Here is a 20,704-nt window from a genome sequence, read left to right on the forward strand (position 1 = left end):
TTAAATATATAGCAGATAGAAATTAATCTAAGTTAAAATCTTTTCACAGGATAAGATCCCTTTGTTCTCTTTGGAGTTGTTTCAGGAGCCTTTCCCACTAAGAAATTTATGAAAATTCTGAGTAGAGTATTAAGCAATTCATTAAATCATTTAGGTAATCCCATTAATTTATTTTCTTCACCCTTAACTATATTCCTTATTCCTCCTTAGATTCACATCTCCTGAAGACTTTGGCAACTGAGACAAAAATGGCAATAATTTGCCCATATTAAAATAGTTATTCTTTAGCAAGATTCTGAGGTTGATAAATATTTTTACAGAGCTTAAAGGTCTGTAAAACACAAACACATTATATCATTTGAGCCTCAACATGACCTTGTGTGGTAGGTATCCAGCAGATAAAGAAATTGAGCCTGAAAGAGGTTAAATGACTTTCTTTTTGGTCATACAAAATAGTAAGTGGCCAATTCAGGATTTGAACTCATGATTTCCTGAAACCAAATCCAGTACTCAATCTACTACACCATCCTTTTATCCCCAAATGCAAAATTAAGATGCCTTTTGAGCTCAAAGTTGAAACTATAACCAAATTTGATGTTAGGTCAAGTATCATAACATTTGATTCAAAGTGTTAGCATGAAATATTCTTTAAAATAGCTTAATTTCAATAAGAAACAAATCATCCTTTTAAAAATATGAAATAATAATATATTAGAGTAGGAAAAACACTAATTTTATAATTTTAGTACCCATGTTTGAATCCTAGGTCTGCAAAATACTAATTTAACGAACAGCAATTATTAATATTGAATGATTGAACATTAATCATCAATATTGAATGACTTTGAGCAAGTTATTTAGCCTTCCTGAGACCCAATTTCCTCTTATTTAAATACAAATGTTGAATTAAGTTACCTTGATATTCTCCTCCACCTCGAAATAGATTACCTTTGGGATATTCCTCTTGGAACTTCCTATCCTAAAGCCAAACCCTAAAGCCATGGGTACAAGAGGATGATTCAGATAACATGCAGCTAATCCCCTGGCTGTCTCATCACCTTCCTATCTTCTTTGATCTGTTCCATCCTACTTGAACCAAGACTTCCATCCCAGCATCTTCAAGAATTCATGGCATGGTCTCTGGAGAAATTAAACCACTCCAGCTTTGAAACTCCCACCCAAGGGTCCGAACCAGTTTATTGGTGAATGAGTATTTGCAAACTAGTTTACTTATTTTATTCTATCTACTGCCTGGCCCAAGACATCAGACAATGCTTTAATTTCACATCCTTTCCAGCCAAGCATATCATTCCTGTTTTCTGTCTCTCCAGAACCAGATTTCTTATTCTAATGACTACTATTCAATGTGTGTTGTCATCCCTTAGTAGGAAATAAATGTAGGGTCTGCTGAGTGGCTCAGTGGATTGAGAGCCAGACCTAGAGATGAGAGATCAAATATGACCTTGGACACTCTCTAGGTGTGTGACCCTGGGCAAGGCACTTAACCCTCACTGGCTAACCCTTACTGCTCTTCTGCCTTGGAATCAACATAACAGTATTGATTTAAGAGGGAAGGGAAGGGATTTTTTAAAGGAAAGAAAAAAGATAGGGAAAGGACTCTTTGAAAGAAAGGGATATCTCAAGGAAGGGAAGCCTTTATTTTATTTTATGTTAGATATATAAATAAATAGTATACTCTACCCTTAGGATAATTCTTAGAACACAGTAAATGTTTGCTATGTATTCATTCATTGAATTTATAGATCACTAAAGAATGCAATTACTTTGTGCAAATGCATTTACCACAATTCTTCAGCATATTTAAATGACTCTTACGAAGATCATGGGCTTTTCCACAGCAAAAGAAAATAAGTTTGCTATGTATTTTAGAAGGAGGAAAATAGACTTGTAGTTTCATGGGGTTAGAGAACTTATGATGATTTAACATCAACCAAAAATATCAGCATCTACTCTGAAATCAATGTTTTTTTTTTCTTTTTAAACCCTTAACCTTCCATCTTAGAATTTATACTTGTGAACTTGGAAATTACTCCACCCTACTCAGACAGTACCTTAGGGGAAGATAAAGTTGTAAAACTCCTGATTGAACAATGAAAGTCACCAACTCATGCCTTATAGCAAAGCTAGAACCTTAAGCTAGGTCTATTTTAGATCTAATACAAAAAGGTGTTAAGTACCTGTAAAGGTTAAATTAGGACCTAAAAAGGTCAAGTAACTTACACAAGGCAAAATTAACAAAAGGTGTGAAATACTCTGAAGATTTAATCTAACCAGAGAAGGTGAAAACTAAGAATGGGCAGTCCTGGAAAAAAGTGTCTACTGTGATTGGTAGATGTGAAAATTTAGGGGAGGTGACATAAGAGAAAATTTTATTTAAAAGGAAGGATATAAAGTCAGTTCAAGCAACTCAGTTTGGAGAGTAATTTCAGTTCGGAGTAGAAGAACCCAGCTTGGAGAAGGTCTTGTGGTGAGTGGTAAAGACTGACTCGTTCTCCCTTACACTCAGGGAGGCCACTTTGGCCTAGGCCTTTAACTACTGCTTGGCTCAGTCTGAGCCAGAGCAGTTTAAATTAATTTTCTCTCTCTCTCTCTCTCTCTCTCCCCTTCCCTTCCCTTAATTCCTTCATTTATATTAATTAAAATCTCCATAAATCCCAGCTGACTTGGGTATTTTCATATTTGGGAATTTCCTATGGTGACCACTTACTTAGATTTTAAGTCAAAACACTAAAAATTATCCTTACAGTTTTGGCCTTTACATACTGCATAGTGGTTCTATGGCAGTGGTATGGTAAAGGCTGGGCTATGGGGGTTAAGTTACTTGCCTAGGATCACACAGCCAGAAAGTATCTGAGGCTAAATTTGAACCCTGAACCTCTTGTCTATAGGCTTGGCTCTCAATCCACTGAGATGCCTAATTTCCACCAACCTATAATCATAAGAAATCAACTAAAACAATGAAAAGTTTACTTGCTCAGGTCACCCTGCTAGTAATTCCAGGAAAAGAAGTCTTTCTCATTCAAAGTGCAAATCTTTTTACTCTGGTCATGTTTCCAGTCATGTGTGTGTGTGTGTTCAATTGAAAACTATTATTTATTTGTTTGTTTGTTTTTGGAAATTTTTATTTAATTATTCATTGAGAACATTTTTCCATGGTTACAAGATTCATGTTCTTTCCCTGCCCTCCCCCAAACCTGCCTCCCATAATCGACACACAATTCCTTTGGGTTTTACATGTGTCATTGATCAAGACCTTTCAGTTATATATTGACCAATACCTGGGGAGATAATTAGATTAAATGTGGAAAATACTCCATAAGTGAATAAATTCTGCTTTGAATGTCAGCTGTAGCTATACACAAAAGAACAGCTATCCACAAATTCTAAAAACATGTTGTAAATGTGGTATAGAGAGACTGTCCTAAAAGTCTTAGTGAAGTTCTATACTATATTAAAGCCTTGCAACCTGAAACAGTTTCAGAAAACTTATTCTAGGTTCAGATAGAAAATCCATGAACAACTGAGGTTTTGATAATATCACTCTAATTTGGCATCTTTTAAAAAAAATAGTTCAATAATTTAATTGGTGAGAGGAGTTCTTGGTGAGGAAACTCCCTGAACTGAAGTCAATTACCAAATACTCTGCAATTTACAGTTTTAAAATTGCCTGTATTTTTGAGGAACTTAACTCTATGGCCCATGGTGTGGACATAAAATAATTATGTATCAGATGGCAGGTTGGCTTGACTCTGAGGCCAACTCTATCTCCATTAAATCAAATCCATATTCTGAAAAAGGTCATTGGAGTCAGTGCAATATGGTAGAAAGTAGAGAGCAGCAGTAGTCTAGAGACCCAAATCACAATCTTAGCTAGGCAACCTTGAATCAGTAAGTTTATTCATTAAGCCTTCACTTTCATCATCTGCCAAAGAAGGTCAGCTTAGGTGATCTCTGAGGTCCTTTCATTCCCAACAACCTAGGAATACATTCAGACTTATTCCGCAAGATCTCTATTTAATACATCCTCAGGGGCATGTTCAATCGAATGAAACAGGAGGGACATTGTGTAGCTTGTACCTAGGTTTATACAATACCTAGACATCTGGATCTTGCTATCTAATTTTCTTTTCAAACATTTGTCTCTGGGCTGAAGGGAAAGACCAAGATGGATTGGCATTGTTAGATTTCTTAATGCAATAACTTCCTTCCTGTTGCTTCCCCCCTTTACTTTGCTTTAAAACAAAAGAAAATTGGATGCTAGAAAATGAGCAAATTGTATGGATTTATAATGGAGGACCTAGGACAATAAGTTTCAAAAATTTAGCCCCAACCCCTATCCCAAAATAAGCATACTGATGAAGGTTGTTTATATTTATTGATCATATACAGGGATGGATGAATGGGAAGAAGGGAGGTTTTTAACTTGTTAGATATTATATGTATTTAGATGTCCCTAGAAGGGTGGCAGCCTGGGGGAGAGGGTTATATTTGCCCAAAGTGAAAATAAGAGAATGTTTTTTGGCTTTTCTATTCCCAGCAGCTAGAAAATGCAAATGGTCAGTTCTGTTATATTTAAGAGATGCATGTGCCAAATTATAGTTATTAGCAACATGCCAGCTTTGTAGACAAAATTGCAGACTTTCAGTTGTTTATATAGATAAAGACACACACACATCTATATATGCATATATGCATATGTATACATGTACATATACATTTTCCATCTAAATAAATAAGCTCAATTAATATAAAATCAAAAATCTCTGCCTCTAGTACTTCAAATGAGCCCAGTTAAACTAATGCTTTCTCTCTTTGCAGAGGTTATACAATCTGGACTATTTTCTTAGCATCTCACTGATTCAGGACCCTCTCCAATACTTAGCAATTAGGGATCTGTTCAAAACTAAAATTTCCTTGTAACAAAATAAAACATTTAAAATCTAATTAATTAACCAAAAAGCCTAAAGCTATGTGCTACAAAATGCTCATTTTAAATTACAGAGTTGTGACCAGCATACATTACTGAATTAATTATAAGGTGTAATTGGAAAATTCAAGAGATATTGTCAATACCAATCATTTTCCATGTGCCCATATGAGAATACAAGAAATCCAATTTAAGCAATATACACTACTCTTTATAACAATTATTCTTAGCAATAAAATTTAAAAGTCTACTTAAATGTGAATTATTAGTATTTATTTAAATTCTTCAGTTTCTATAATTTCACTGGGATGGTTGTTTCTTCTCCCAATTCAGATTGTAATTCTTATATGATGTGTTCCTTAAGAAGTCCCATGGTTAACATTTCATCACCCTGAAGCTAGTAATAAACGCTCCAATGTTAGTTAGATTGGTCCTCAGAAAAGAGCTCTTCACCAACTCCATAGGCACTGCTCTCAAAAACCCATAGTTACAGCTTTGGCATTGATAGTGGAATCTGAGTAGAATTTTCTTGCCCAGTGACTTATTAGTATTATTAAATATTTAGACAACATGGCTATAGGATAATACATAGGTCATGCCATCCATACCCCTTCTCACTCACCTGGGAGGCTAATATTTACATATAAATTTAATTATTCTAAGAAAAATTTTGTTTTCTATCTCCAAAATTTAGTCCCAGCTTGGGAATGCATAAACATATCTTAATGTGTTGGACTGAGGCCATGCTGAGCAGTCAAATAAATTACTTGCCAATAATTCTTTATTTACATAATTACTCCTGTTTAATGATGAACTCCAAATGGCCATCACATTTTTTTCAGTTCATCCTTCAGTAGTATTTACTGAGTCCTTATCATGTGAAAAGAACCATATCTGGCAACTACAAAGTTCACCTAATATTTAAGCACAGAAAGAATGTTTTTCTCAAGATGAGAGCATTCCATAGTTAATTTTGAGCTGCCAAAATAGAATCCACTATTTCCCAATGGACAATTGAAAAAATATTTTTATTTTAATAATTTAATTTTTTCCAGATTACTTATCAGTGTAATTTTTAAAATATTCATTTTCTGATGTAATGCAATCCAAATTCTCTGTCCCTTTCACTCCTCCCCAAAAAGCCAGGTAATATGATATAGCCTATACATATGAAATAGCTGTATTAAGAGATAGAACAAAGTATCTATAAAACAATATCCAAGATACTGGTCTGATTGAAACACTTTCTCTCACCAGAGATTAGCAGGATGTTCGGCACATACTAAGTATTTAATAAAAGTTCATTAATTCTAAATTAATTAAATAAATACATTTTTAAAAGCTCATTAATTTATTGATTTTCTGTATAGCAGTCAGAGGTGAGAAGTTTTTTTTTTCTTCATAAATATTATTCTTAGGTAATGAAATGGATAAACCTGAAATGCTGCTTTCATAACATGCACATGAAGATCTGATCAAGATTTAGGCTTTATCTTCTTCTGGAGAATGCTTTGAAACAAATACACTAATTCATTCCTTGATTCATGCAATCAATCCTCCCACATTTAAAAGGAAAAAAATAAGAAAATATGCCTAATTGGAGAGGCATTGGAGTAGAAAGGAATATGGAAGCACTTGCTCCAAAGACATAGGGAAATGTTTAATACTGGAGATATCAACTAATTATCGTGTGATTTAGAAAATGAGGGAGAGGGAGGAATAACTAATGATTTTTGAAGCAAATAAGCAGAAGAGAAAAAGAGGTTAATGGAGAAGTAGAAATCTATAGTATTATAAATCATGATATAATAGCCTCAACAGGAAGGAATGTTGTTAAAGTTCTCAGACCAATCAAATATTTAACCTGCTTCTTTTTCATAAAGAACCCTTCACAAGAATGTTATTTCTAAATGCTTGAGTAGGATGATGGTATAGTTATGGAGGCAGAATTCAGAAATATAAGGATAATGCAATGAGGGCTTTCGATAATTCTGGATATGCTAAACTAGAATTTGGGGTAAGGAATGGCTATTTTGGGTCTCTTTCAATGGGATTATCTTTAAAATATTTTATTGTGTTTTCTTTTGTCTATTATATTGGCAATCTCTTTCCATTTTGAAGGGTTTCTTGAAACAAAATAAAAGGGACTTCATCTGAAAGTGCATGAAACAATAAGCAATGCAAAGATCCAGGACATCTCCAAGATACTCATGACAAAAATTACTATGGACCACCACAGAAGGAACCGATGGATTCCAAATGAAGATTGAAGCATACCTATTCTTCATTTCTACCACTTTGGATAGTGGAAGGCTAGTGTGTATTTTTTTACATGCAAATACTGACATTTTTATTGTATGATGACATATGTACAATGCTATCTTCATGATGGAGGAAGGTAGGGAGAGAACATGGATTTATAATATCAAAAAATAATTTTTAGAATTGTATTATCATTAAAATTAATTAAGAATAATAAAAAAGAAAATGAATGCAACATTCTACATCTCCAACTCTCCTTAAAAAATAATACAAATCTATTTTATCCACCCTGCTTTTTACATGAAATAAAGGAGTGGAAGAAAAATCAATTTCTTATAAAAATATATTATTAAACAAAATAAATTCCCTCAATACATCCATAAAATATATATCATACTTCCATATCACAAATTCATCACTTCTCTGTCATGACAATGATGTTTCATCACTGGAAATACTAAAAGGATCCATATACATTTATATTTTTGCTATCTGGGGGTCTTATGGTACACATTTTCTGGAAACAACATTTTTGTTGGACTATGGAGGCATTTATTGGAACTTAGGAAAGGAGTTACAGATGCTAAACTAGCTCCAATAAAAGGAGATGATATTTCCAGTGGAGCCAAGAGAATATAAAATTAGCATATTTAATTACTGTCTTTTGCTTTTTTATGTAATAGTCAGGAAGCAAAAGCACTTACAGGTCCTTGAAAGGTGGAAATAATCACTTCAAAAGTTATCTAGTTCAATCCCTTCATTAAACAGATAAGCATACTGAAGTAGAGAGAAGTAAAATAACTTTTTCAAGGTATATGTAGAGTTTGTGCCCAAATACCATTATTCTCAAATCAATTCTCTTTCCACTGCCCTAGATAATTTCTTATTAATCTTTTTGCAGATGGAAAAATTTTGAGTCCACAGAAGGTTAAGTGTATAGGCTATAAATGCAAAATTCAGGTCAATTACTAGGTTTTTACCCTAAGGAGATAATAATTGAAACGTTTGTACAAAAATATTCATAGTCGAGCTCTTTGTGGTGGCAAACATTTGGAAAAAGAGTACGAATGCCTAGATTAGAGAATGGCTGAACAAATTGTGGTATATGATGGTGATGGAATATTGCTGTATTATAAGGAAAGATGAACTGGAGTATTTCAATATGAATTGGAAGAATCTCTAGGAACTGGCGCAGAGTGAAAATGAGCAGAACCAAGAGAAATTATACACAGAAAGTGAAACACTTTGGAACAATCCAATGTAATGGACTTTGTTACTACAAGACAATCCCAAAGGACTTATGAGAAAGAATGCTATCCACATTGAGAGAAAGAACTGGGGGAGTAGAAAAAAAGAACAAATGACATCATATGTTTATATGGGTTTATGATTGGAGGTTTTGGTTTTAAAAGATTGCACTATTGCAAAAAAGAATATGGAAATTGGTATACATCATAACATTTGTATAACCCAGTGGAAGTGCTGATTGGATCCAGGAGGGGGAGGGGAGAGGAGAAGGAAAGAAAATGAATCATGTAAAGATGGAAAATATTTTTTTAAAAAGATAGATTCAACTTGTAAAAAAGAAAAGAAAATGTTTTGTAAAAAAAGAAAAAAAAGTTTAGGTCCGTTGAATCCAAACCTAGCAGCAGTCTACTGTTCCATACTGCTTTCATGAATTGTCTCAGTAATAGACAGTGTATCCAGTGCCTTAGATTTTCTTTGAAAAATTCATTGACTTTGTGACCAGGTTGGCTGAAGGTGAACTTATTTGGTCACAGCATTTTCTAAAGTCTCAAGATGAAGGCAAACTGCATCACTGGACAGGCTACAAACCCCAAAGAATTCAAGAAACTTTGAAACACAAAAATGTATAGTGTCATATTTTCCTAGTCTTCTAAAATATTTCTTCCCTTGTTTTAATCTTCTCACCCCATCCTTTCCCCAACATTCTCAGAGGATTTCAACATTTATCAGGAATATTCAGGTCCTCGCATATGGGTTCCCTCAACATGACTCTTCCATTCTGCAAAAGTTCAGAATCCCCATTCATCTTCTGATGCTTACCTTCAGTGTTGGAGGAAGAGATTGCCCTCCTTCACTTATCCTGTGCTCTTACCATTTTATCTCCTCTCTTAAGAGTCTCTGACCTTATCTCATCGATAATCATCTGCCACCAGTTTCAATCTTTGACTCCCTTCTATCTCCTTTCCTAGAATTGATGGACTTATTCACATGGCCAGCTCCCTCCCCCAATCCTTTGAAAAATCCTGCTATCCACACAATATCTTATTCTTTCTTCTTTTTGATACAGAATTCTAGAGAGCTCCCACTTTCTCACTCAGACAACAAACATTTATTAAGTATCTCCTGTGTTCCAGGTACTGTGCTAACTATTAGAACCTCAGAGAAAGGCAGAAATCCTGGGCACTCTTCACACAGATTAAAGGAGATTACTTGCAAACCACTCTGAACAAATAAGATATAACAGAATTAATTGGAAATAATCAAGAAAGAGAAGTCATTGATATTAAAGTGCATTATAAAAGGCTTCTTAGAGAAGGTAGCATTTTAGCTGGGGCTTGAAGAAAGCCAAGAAAATAAGGAGGTGGACATGGGCAGGGAAAGTATGCAGACAAGCTAGACAGCCAGTGAAAATAGCCAGTATCTTGTATGAGGAAGGGCAAGGGAGCAAAGGGGTCATTGTTGCTGGAGAGGGGAGTTGAGTGTGAGGATTTGTTTGTGCATGTGTTTGTATGTTTGTATGTGTGTGTGTGTGTGTGTGTGTGTGTGTGTGTGTGTGTTCAAGGAGATCTAAAAGGTATAAAAAAAATAAGAAACAATGGAGGTCTAGTTTTGCAACCTTCCCTGACATGTTTAGCTGTGTAATCTTTTCCAAATCACTTATCTTCTGAATTTCCTTATGCATAATGATCATTATATTATTTACAGAAAGACCATTGTGGGGAAAGAATATAAATATTACTACCATATCCTGCCTCGTAACATAGATGTTTATATGTATCTTTTCTTCCTAAATAAGTTCTAAGTTCTTTGAGGACAGGATTTGTGTGGTGGTGTTATTTGTATCCTATGTGTCTAGTACTGAATCTCAAACAAATTTTACTTGATTAACTTCAAGTTTTAGAATAAAACAACAGAAACAATGAATGAGGGTATGAGGGATTTTCAAGAGTAAAATTCAAGAACTTTATTGAATGGTCTTTGTAATATTCATTTGGATTGTTACTAGGCACTTTTGACATTTCTTGAGTTCTCAGTTTTGTTCTAGATAAATAAGAAGTACACATAGAAAAATATTGCCCCACTGGTACATTTTTATTAAAACAAATTTAAATCCTTTATTCTGTCTTTGAATGAAAGATTCTAAATATTGATTTTAAGGAGGAGAAAGCTAAAGGTCAGTCAATTGGGGTTAAGTGATTTTCCCAGGATCACATAGCTTAAGAGTGTCTGAAGTCATATTTGAACCCAGGTCCTTCCAACTCCAAGTCTGGTGCTTTATTCATTGTGATACTTAATTGCCCTTTACATAATATTTAATATGATAGAAAAAATTTTTATTTTATTCCTATGTCCTAATAATACCCTAATTTTCATATTCTTACCCTATTTGCTTTTCACAGTTCTAGATCAATATAATTTTAGTGATTGGTAAAGCCTTTCAGATACTTGAATCCAAACTACTTGTTTTATAGACACATTTAATGGAAACACATTCGAATGACTCAATTGTGACATTAATTTTTTGTATGAACTTGGGAAATTCACAATCTCCCTGGCCTTGACTTCCATTTGAAAAAAAACGAGGGCATTAAGATTATATGGTCTCTTAGATCCCCAGAGCTATTAGCTTATGATTCTATAAAGTAGTTTTCAATAAAGTACTAAAATGATTAACATAACCAAGATTAGTAAATGTGAGGACATAAATATTAATGATCGTAGGAGTTCTTCTATTTTAATTTTAAAGATTAAACCATTCAAATTCATTATTAAAGTTAAAATGAATCAAGATTCCATATTTATTGGGAGTAATAGTTATATAACATGTTTTTCACTTTAAAGTTAGAATATATAATCTAGTCATATACCTTTATTTTCCAGGAGAGGAAATTGACCTAGTGAGGTCAATTACTTTACAGAAGCCACATGCAAATTCATAATATATTCTACACATCCAGAGGATACTGGGATAATTCTACCACCAATGAATGGCTGAGAAGAAAACCAGCATTGTCCACTCAGAATATTACTGGGTAGTTTCTAATTAGAGATGTAACAGCTCATCGCCCACGAAGATTACACAAATGAAGGCTCACAAAGAGAAAATCTCTCAACCACAAATTCAAAAAGGAATCCAATTATGAATATGCTAATTCTCAAATATTCAAGAATGGTTCAAATACCTTTATCAGAAACAAATGACAATAATATACAGATTATTTGTCCTTGTTGCCAAGTACTCCCCAGGACAGGCAGAGAACATACTTTCTTTTAAAAGTCCTTTAGACATTTATCAGTATCAAAATACTGAAACTTCAATTTGGGCAAATGCTATCTATCTTTGAAGTGTTTTATGATCTGTCAAGGGAAGATATTTTATGGCGCAACTTTATAACCTCCATTTATTTGTCTTTTCGGAAAGTCTTCAATGGGTGATGAGGTCCCTGAGAGCCTCAGTGCCCAAAGGAATTCTGTTGGTGCACTGAATAAAATGTAGAGCCTCATTTTTCACTGTATGGGACTTTGATTCTCTTATTTGTTTTTTTTTTTTACTTTGACTTAAAAACTAGAGCTGTCACATGTCTAAAAATTCAAAATAAAAACTTTTGTGATTCTCTTCTCTTCTATGGACTAGAATTTACTAGATTCACATTCTTAATGTAATTAATAATGGAAGGAGACTCAGCATAACCAGTCATGTCTTTCAATGTTAAACTGATTCAATGTAATTTAATTTAGCAAACAGCACCTCCACAAAAAAGAAACAACTTTTACATGGTTTCTATCTTGAAGGTGGGAAGTGAGGTTCAACACTGCAAATGACAAAATTTATTGCTAAAATTTCAGATCTAATCAGATATAACATAAATTTAGAGATTTAGCATGTTTGGCTATAACAAATTAAGTTATTTTCCTTTGCCAGTGATTGACATAAATCACATTAAATAGTGAATTAAAAAAACCCTCCAAAATCAGGAATGGCTCAAATATTTTCTGGGTTATGATGACATTTTGCTGTATCTATTAGGTAGGTAGCATTAATAAAAATACCCTAATTCTAAATCAGTGTTTTGAGTCTCTTCACTGAAGTAAAACCAGTTAGTTTAGAACATAGCTTTTTGAAAACCTCATCTTGTTTTAGGCTTAAGATCTCTGTTTTGTTATCTTGAAGAAACAAAAGTACTTTGAAAAATGTTAAGTGCTATACAAATGTGAGGTATTATTAAGAGTGCAGATGCATTTTTTAAACTATGAATACCAACAAATACTTGGAAATTTTACTTTTAAATCTATTTTAGTCAAACCAGTATTTTCCACTGTGTAAAAACAAGAGGCATTCTACTATGGACATGAATAATTAAACTATTTGATTCTGTTTGTTACAAAAATTATTATGCATTTGATTTAGTTTTCTGAAAATAAAGACAATTAATGGATTCATAATAACACCATGATATAAATCAATAGCTATATAACAATCCTCAAGGCAGTCAGTGGACTACTAGATCTGTTGGAAATCTTTGTTCTATAAATAAATTTCCAATTTTATTTTAGAAAAGCTAACTTTTCTTATTAATCTCTAACTAGTAATAAAGAATATCCAGCTTCATTGCCTCCTGCAGAAGGATGAAATATTAGATCCTGATTAGCAAGTATCTGCCATTTAATAGTCACTAAGTCTTAAACTGCTGTGAAAGCATAGATAAAAGAAATCATGTTAAAATCAAAATAATGTCAACTGAGCTGAAATGCAGAGAAGTGACCAGATTTCTAGCATTATTGTAGAGTTTCTTAAAATGAATTTTGCCTCGGTGTTTTTGAGGTCTTCAATCTTACCAATTAATATTAGGCACTAAACAAATCTTGCTACAAAGTAAAGGCCTGGAATGAGAGGGATTTTCAAGCGGGACTTTGTTATGGTATATTTTAAGTGATTGTTGTTCTTTAAAAGGATGAACATCAAGATGAATCCATTGGCTCTCTACCATATCTATAGGTATAATTCACAATTCTTTCCTAAATAATATTTGTGCTCTGGTCTTTCTCAACCACTTACTCATCATTATTCTCATATCTCCTCACCACCCTTTTGAATACTGACATCCACTGTGACACACCATATGCAGCAGACTCTTTCCACATTGTTGAACTCCTTTTTACCTTTCAAGTCTGTTGACACACTTCCTCTAAGAATAACATTTCTGTAAACCTCTAGCATTATTCTGAGATTTCCTAATTATTTGATCCTATATTGATTTATAATTGAATTATATAAATATATTTCAGCCTTTCCTCTGGTTGATTTCACTACCACACACACACAAATCCATATGCATACTTCCATGACAGTATATTCTGTGAATCAATCCAGTGGCTTTGTATTAAGACTGTAGTTGTATCACATATTAGGTATTAAAAATATGAATATAAACATCAGTAGAATTTGGGTCCCTGTACAAGAAACCTTTGCATATATCACAAAGATCAAAAAAAGATCCTCTAATCTGATCTTCAAATTTTTCAGAGGAAAAAACTGAGATGAGAGAGACTATGGAGTAAGTGACAGAATCAATATTTGAATTTATATTCTATTGAAAGAGAATATATGGAAAAACATTCAACAGTCTTCAGCTGCTTTAGCATACCTTTGGTGGTTTAATTCTGAATAGAAAATACATTTCATGATAAGAAGAGGTTAAATGTTTTTCTATCCACTGTATTTGATACTTCTATATTTACTCTGCCAGATTAGCATGAGGGCATTACTGGATTTCTCACTAGGATGCCTATGTCTAAATGCCACAACAGAGATTCACAAGAGGTGAGAAAAGGTTCTGTTAATATAATTAAAAGTTTGAATAATAGACCCTATGGGAGGTTAAGGAATCAGAATAATATACCTTAAAAAAGAGACTTATAGGAGGACTGTAAGTCCAAAGAAAGACTTAGAGTGTTCTGGTCTGAGAAGCAGTAAAGCTTAAAAGATTCTGATCCTGCTTCAGGCACTCACTAGCTATGGGTCTCAGAGTAATTAACTTAAACTCTTTGGGGCTCATTTTCCTCATCTATTAAATGAGAAGGTTGGGCTTCAGGAATTGCCTTGAAGGCTTCTTCAATCTCTAAATCTATGGTTCTATGAACTTTTAGTATAATTAATCACATTCTCTCTTCATTTTGATGGCAGAAAAAGCAAGCAGAAAGGAGCATAAACTGTGATTTGACAGAAGGACAAATTTCCTGGTGATATCACTGCTATACATTGGAGAGCAGGAACCATGAAACTATAGCCCATGGAAAATAGAATATATTCAAATCTGTTAGGCTTGATCAAGGGTATTCCTGGCTAAAGGCAAAGGAAAGAATTCAAGCATCTTTCTGAATGCCTTCAAGATGTGCAGTCCTAAAAGTTCGTGGAAAAATGACTGAAGCACAGAATCAAGTATTCAAGCTGACACTATAAAGACATAGTAGATATAGGAGAGTCTTTTCAATATTCATACTTTCATCATAAGGTGTTTATTTATCTGAACTTTATTCTTTTATATGAACAGCTATGCCTAAAATCTAAGTGATTGTATGTTTATGTATCTCTGTGTAAGACAGACAGGAAGAATGAATATAAAATAATTGGGACATAGATGTAGATAAAATCTGCATGCAAATCCATGTATACATATATATTTATATATCAGTTTCTTTTGTTAAAAATGGCATTCTTTTCTTTCTGAACCCAACTTTTACACCTATAAAATGTTTAAAAGAGTCCAGATACAGACAAAGAGGTGACAGAGAGAAAAATAGATAGATAATAGACACAAAGACAGTCAGAGAAACAGAGGGGGAGGGGGATAGAGAGACAGAAACAGAGACAGAGAGACATACACATCCTTAATTTGGGTACAAATTTACTACATATACATAAGAAAATTATATTAATATAGGAAACTATCTCTATTTTTTATTTTGAAATAAAAATTAGACAAAACAGCAAAAGAACCCTTAAATTACATTTTATTAAAATAAATGCAACTGACAATTGCCTCACTGAAATAGTCTCAAAGAGCTAACTTCATTCCAAAGGCTAATCAATTCTCTTCAAAATAACTAGAATCAAACTAATAATATTTCTACAAGATCTTTGAGGTGCCTTCTTAGAAGACAAAGCAAGCTGTAATTGAAATTCTTTCTGTGTCCTAAAGAACCAACAAATAAACTGAAACAACTAGTCTTTCATTTCACTTTTGCTGTAATTGACTGAAGCCATGGTTGATTTAACACCCCGAAAGGCAAGAATGGAGGAACATGCATACTGAAAGGGAAGCTAACATTGGCTCTCCATGGGCTAACATTATTTAACAGCTCTGTCAGGATGCTATTATATTGCCTACACATACTAATATATTCCTACTTTGTTGAAAGGACAATTTAGTTTCTAGAAATTCCGCCTCGATTTAGCAGTCCTCTTGAATAATATTACCTCCCACAAATTGTGAGCTAACAAGGAGAAAACCCTTTGAGGATTCCCAACCAGCACCAAACCGAGCTCTGTCTAGTGTCTATGTGGAATCCTAAAATACTACAGTACGGAGTTACAGGAGGTTAGCCACTCTTATGGCTGCAATGATTCTATTGCTTGGGAAACCTCTAAATAATTTCCACTCCATTTACCTGCCACATTCCGGAGATGACATAATGAGGCAGAATGAACTTCAGACAGGACCACACAGCCTATGCTTGTGACAAATTATACCTACCATTAAGAGGAAAAAGTCAGAAAAAAAATGTGCATGGATGAAAAGGAAAGTAATGTTTTAATCATGAGCTGAGTTTCATCATTTTCATCTATTGCTCAAATCAAAGGCATCAGAGGAGAAAAGGACCATAGGAAAACTTTTGAAGACAAGGAGGCTTAATGTGCACTAGCATTTATGGGATGATATATTCTGTTATAATATAATATCTAATATACAACATAAATGCACAAAAGGATTCTGGTTTGTCTGCATGGAACAATATAGATTGTCAAATAGAATTATTAAACTTCCTTAAATTGTGGTTTGAGAAGCAGGACCATCACTTTTTTAATAACAGAGAACATTTACTTTCCTGAAATGAGACCTTCCCCACTCTTCCAATTTATAGTTTAACTGAAAGATCCATTCAGAAACCCTATGTTGCCTATCAAGAACGAACTTGTTTCTAACCAATCACGTAAGAAAAAACTACCAACCAAGTCAACAAACCCCCCTCAATAGACTCCAGTGACTCCTTCTTGCCTACAAGAACAAACTCTAAACGTCGTATTTGACATCCCTTCATCAACTAGCCTCCTCTTAACTTTGTAGTCTTCTCACACCTTGCAACCTGACACATTTTTTCATCCATTTACACTGGCCACAGGTTGTTCCACAAAGGAGACATTTCACTTCATCATCTCGACTTTGGCCATGTTTCCTGACTCCTTGCTTGGAATGTTCTCCCTCCTCTGTTTCAATTACTGATCTCCATGGTTTCCTTTAAGTCCCAACTAAAATCTCACCTTTTAGAAGAAACTCTCCCCAAACCATCATAATTCCAGTGCCTTCTTTAGGCTCATGAGGTCAAATGTATCCTGTTAATGGCTTGCTTTGTAAATACTTGTTTATATTAGATTTAAGCTTTTTGAAAGTAAGAATTATATTTTTCTCTTTTTTTAATCCTTGGTCCTAAGTACAATGCCTAACCAATAGTAGGTGCTTAATAAATGTCCAATTATTGATTGATTGCTCTTTAGGAAGAAAAGAGACACTTTGTCAATCAAGGTAAAATATCCTAGGTGGGTGACAAATTATATTTCCTTGTATTCTCTGCTTAATTTCACTTTACCTAAATTATTAGTTCAAGAGAAACAATGAGATGGAAAACCACAGTGGGAGTTATAAACCAAAAACAATTGCATTTTAATTAACAAGCTGAAATTAGCTAAATGATTTGTTGCTTAAATAGTTAAAGCAGCCTTGAGTAAATCTCTTTTTTTTCCAAACACCCCCACAGAAGACCCAGGCTGTGTTATTACCCATCTCCAACATACATACTGGGAATCTGTTGGATCCTGTGGACAACTACAAATGCATCAGACAATCCCACTTTGACTGGATGATTGGTTGTACTTATCTGGGTCACCAACACAGGAATCTAGTGGGGGAAAAGGAAAAAAAAGAAATTCAAATTGACATGTGTTAGTCTTGTACATCCTCCCAAAGAAAAAAAGAACAAAATAACCCAAGTGTAAGCCTCGCTGATTATTTCCTTAATGACTGAATTTTAAATAATTGAGGCAAAATGAGAAACACTAAGGACTAAAGATTCAGAGATAAGAATAAGGAAAGAAAAATTATATCTTTGGTGTTTGAATTCCCACCAAGGAATTACCTCTACCACTATAGGTTGATACCATTTCTAAAACTTATCTTAGAGGGTTCCATATAGTATGTGCCAGAGGAGGGATTTGAATCGAGTTGTTCCTCACTCCTAGGCCAACTCTATTCAAAACTGCTCCACAGTTTGATGCAAATGATATCTTCTCAGAGAAAAAAATATCCATATATGTGTATATGCGCATATACATAAGCACATACGTCTATGTGAAAATATTTATACACAGGGCAAATAGATACCTTATTTCAGATTCTGTAATAGAGCATCAAAGTCAGTATTAATTTTCTTGTAGTCCAGATAAGCAATAATTCTGGTGGAAAGTGCTCCAGATGTGTAGTCCCTGAGCAGATCATTTAATTTTTTATTCCCAGTTGCCTCATCTGCAATTTTCTTTATTTTCCTAACTCACAGAGCTTCTGCGAGATAAGCACAGGGAAACCTTAAAGCATAATATAAATGGGAGCTGTTATCAAGAATGAAATGAAAGCTTCGAAGTAGTCTCTCGAGCTATAGATTGCTGACCTTTACAGAAAGGCACTTAAAACAATATCTAGTGTTTTACATGCATTATCTCATTTAATAGCCACAGATGCTGGATAATAAAAAGTCCCACAAAAACTACAAAAGTGAATCAGCAAAAATTAGGACTATCTAATTTATGTTGCATGGCTGAGGAATAGTACTACATATATGTAGGCACTCAATATATGTGTCTGATTATTAATTAAATCAAATAAAAAAGTATCTTTAACATAATTTTTGTCTTTATTCTCTGGATTCTAAACATATTCCAATTCTAATTCAAATAAGAAAACACAGAGGGAATACATCGAAACCATTTTTAATGAGAGTAAAGTGCTATATCATATGTTAGTATTATTAACTTTTGGGGGGAAGGAGCACAATTTCCAGCCCTTTTAGTTCTCTGGTGTAGGGAACTCACTATGGAACCTCACTCTGTCAGTGTAGATCAGAATAGTTTTCATTTTTAGTCATGCATTTTTATAATTTATATTCTTAAAGGGTACTCAAAGTCACTGAGATATTACATGATTTAGCTGTGGTCACACAGCAGGTATATACCAGAGGCAGAAATAGCACTCAGGTCTTTCTGATATTAATTCTATTTCTGAACTCAGTATGTATTGATGTCTTTCATTATTTGTTGTGTCATATTGAATAATATTTTTAAAGTCTATTGAGGCAGAGTCGTCTATTTGGCCCTACATAAAATGATTCCAGACTGCTCTACCTTTTTATTTCTTAACCATTTATTTGATAATTTTCCCATCTCCTTTCTTGTCACTGTTAACTGTCACTTTTCACTGGAAAACTCAATTATCTTGACTCCAAGTTATTATTCTTTCCCTCTACACCATGCTACCTTTCACAGTTATTTGTAAAATGAGAGAGTTGAGTTACATTTCTTTTAAATTCTCTTCTGCTCTTAAATCTGTGCTCTCATGTCATCATTCTCATCATTATTTTTTGTTCTTCATGTTATTGTGATCTTGGTTGTAGAGAAAAATCTCAAGAATGACAAATAATGCCACCAGTGAACGCATATTTGTCAGGTGACCTGAAACCACTCTAAAGAATTTGCCTTTCTATTTAGGTCGATTTAATACTAACTTGCAAGTGGCAGTATTTCCCATAATACATTGAAACACAGCAAGCCAAGCCTACACATCAAACTCAAAATTCTTCACCAAAACTCCCACTAAACGCCATGAAGACAGTCCTCTTAAGGGAATCTTTTGTGTTCTATTCTCAATTCCAAATGAAAATAAAATTCTTAAATCCTGTGGCATCTAGTATCTTTTGAAAAATATACGGAAATGAGACTATATGAATAAGGAATGCAGGTAAAGCATAGAAAGACCAACTGTGGAAATCAAACTGACTCAGTTGGATATATAATTACTCATACAAAGAAGAGTAGGGATTAGCCTTTCTTTAAGAAATGAAAGGAAAAGAGATAAAAATAAAGGTTCATTGTGAAGAGAAATATCTGTTGGAGGAATAATCAGATTGTGGGAGAAAAGATTCACAGCAACTGTAAAGAGCATGATTCTTTTCTTCCTTTGGTTTTCCCATTCAATTATAAGGAATGTATTTTATTAATATTTATAAATAATAGGAAATCAAACCATGTTTCAAGCATTATTAATAAACAAGGAGAAATAAATGAACCAGAAACTTGCTCTATATTTATCTTCCTTTTAAAAATGTATTTTAAAGTGTATAACCATTTTCTTAGGAAAAAAAAACCTCAGTTAAGCTGACAAAAATTTATTAAATGCATATTATATTTAAATGCCAGTGATATAAAGAAAGGCTAAAACTATTCTTGCCATCAGGAAGCCATTATTCCAGTGTGGAAGTGAACATATAAACAATGAGAGAAATACAAGATGTATAAAGCATGGTACTGTGCTAAGTGCAGCAGCATTTTTCCTTTTATTTAATCTTATTGTCCACCTACAGTGATTATCCAAGATGTATATATTGATGGGCTGCTGAAATGGTTGGTCATGAAATAAATCTCATATATGTATGACAAACATTTTTATTACCCATTTTAATTTTTTTCCATGAAACTATTTTGAGTGAGGATAGTTCTCACATGGAGGGCTTTGTAAATATTACACGACTTAATAAAAATAGTGCAATGTCTTTTACAACAGAACCATGTGAAGATACCATCCATAAAAGAACCTTTTTTCAATGTTCTCAGTGTTGGACTCTCCTCTATTAAACTGGGAAGCACCTTTGGTAAATCTCTCTTCTTTTTTATGCCTTGTCTGATCTGAATATTCTAACAAAGTT

General features: G+C 33.6%; 1 protein-coding gene across 2 annotated transcripts in view; it reads right to left on the reverse strand.

The window, feature by feature from the left end:
* The window catches only part of PLXDC2 (plexin domain containing 2), a 596,178-nt gene that overhangs the window by 110,502 nt on the left and 464,972 nt on the right, over positions 1-20,704 (reverse strand). For both annotated transcript variants that reach the window (XM_007504898.3, XM_056800138.1), the window contains one exon: positions 17,533-17,632. In XM_007504898.3, the coding sequence (XP_007504960.2) occupies positions 17,533-17,632 (100 nt within the window). The remainder of the gene's footprint in view (positions 1-17,532; positions 17,633-20,704) is intronic.

This window comes from Monodelphis domestica, chromosome 5 (assembly GCF_027887165.1).
Source record: "Monodelphis domestica isolate mMonDom1 chromosome 5, mMonDom1.pri, whole genome shotgun sequence".
NCBI lineage: Eukaryota > Metazoa > Chordata > Mammalia > Didelphimorphia > Didelphidae > Monodelphis > Monodelphis domestica.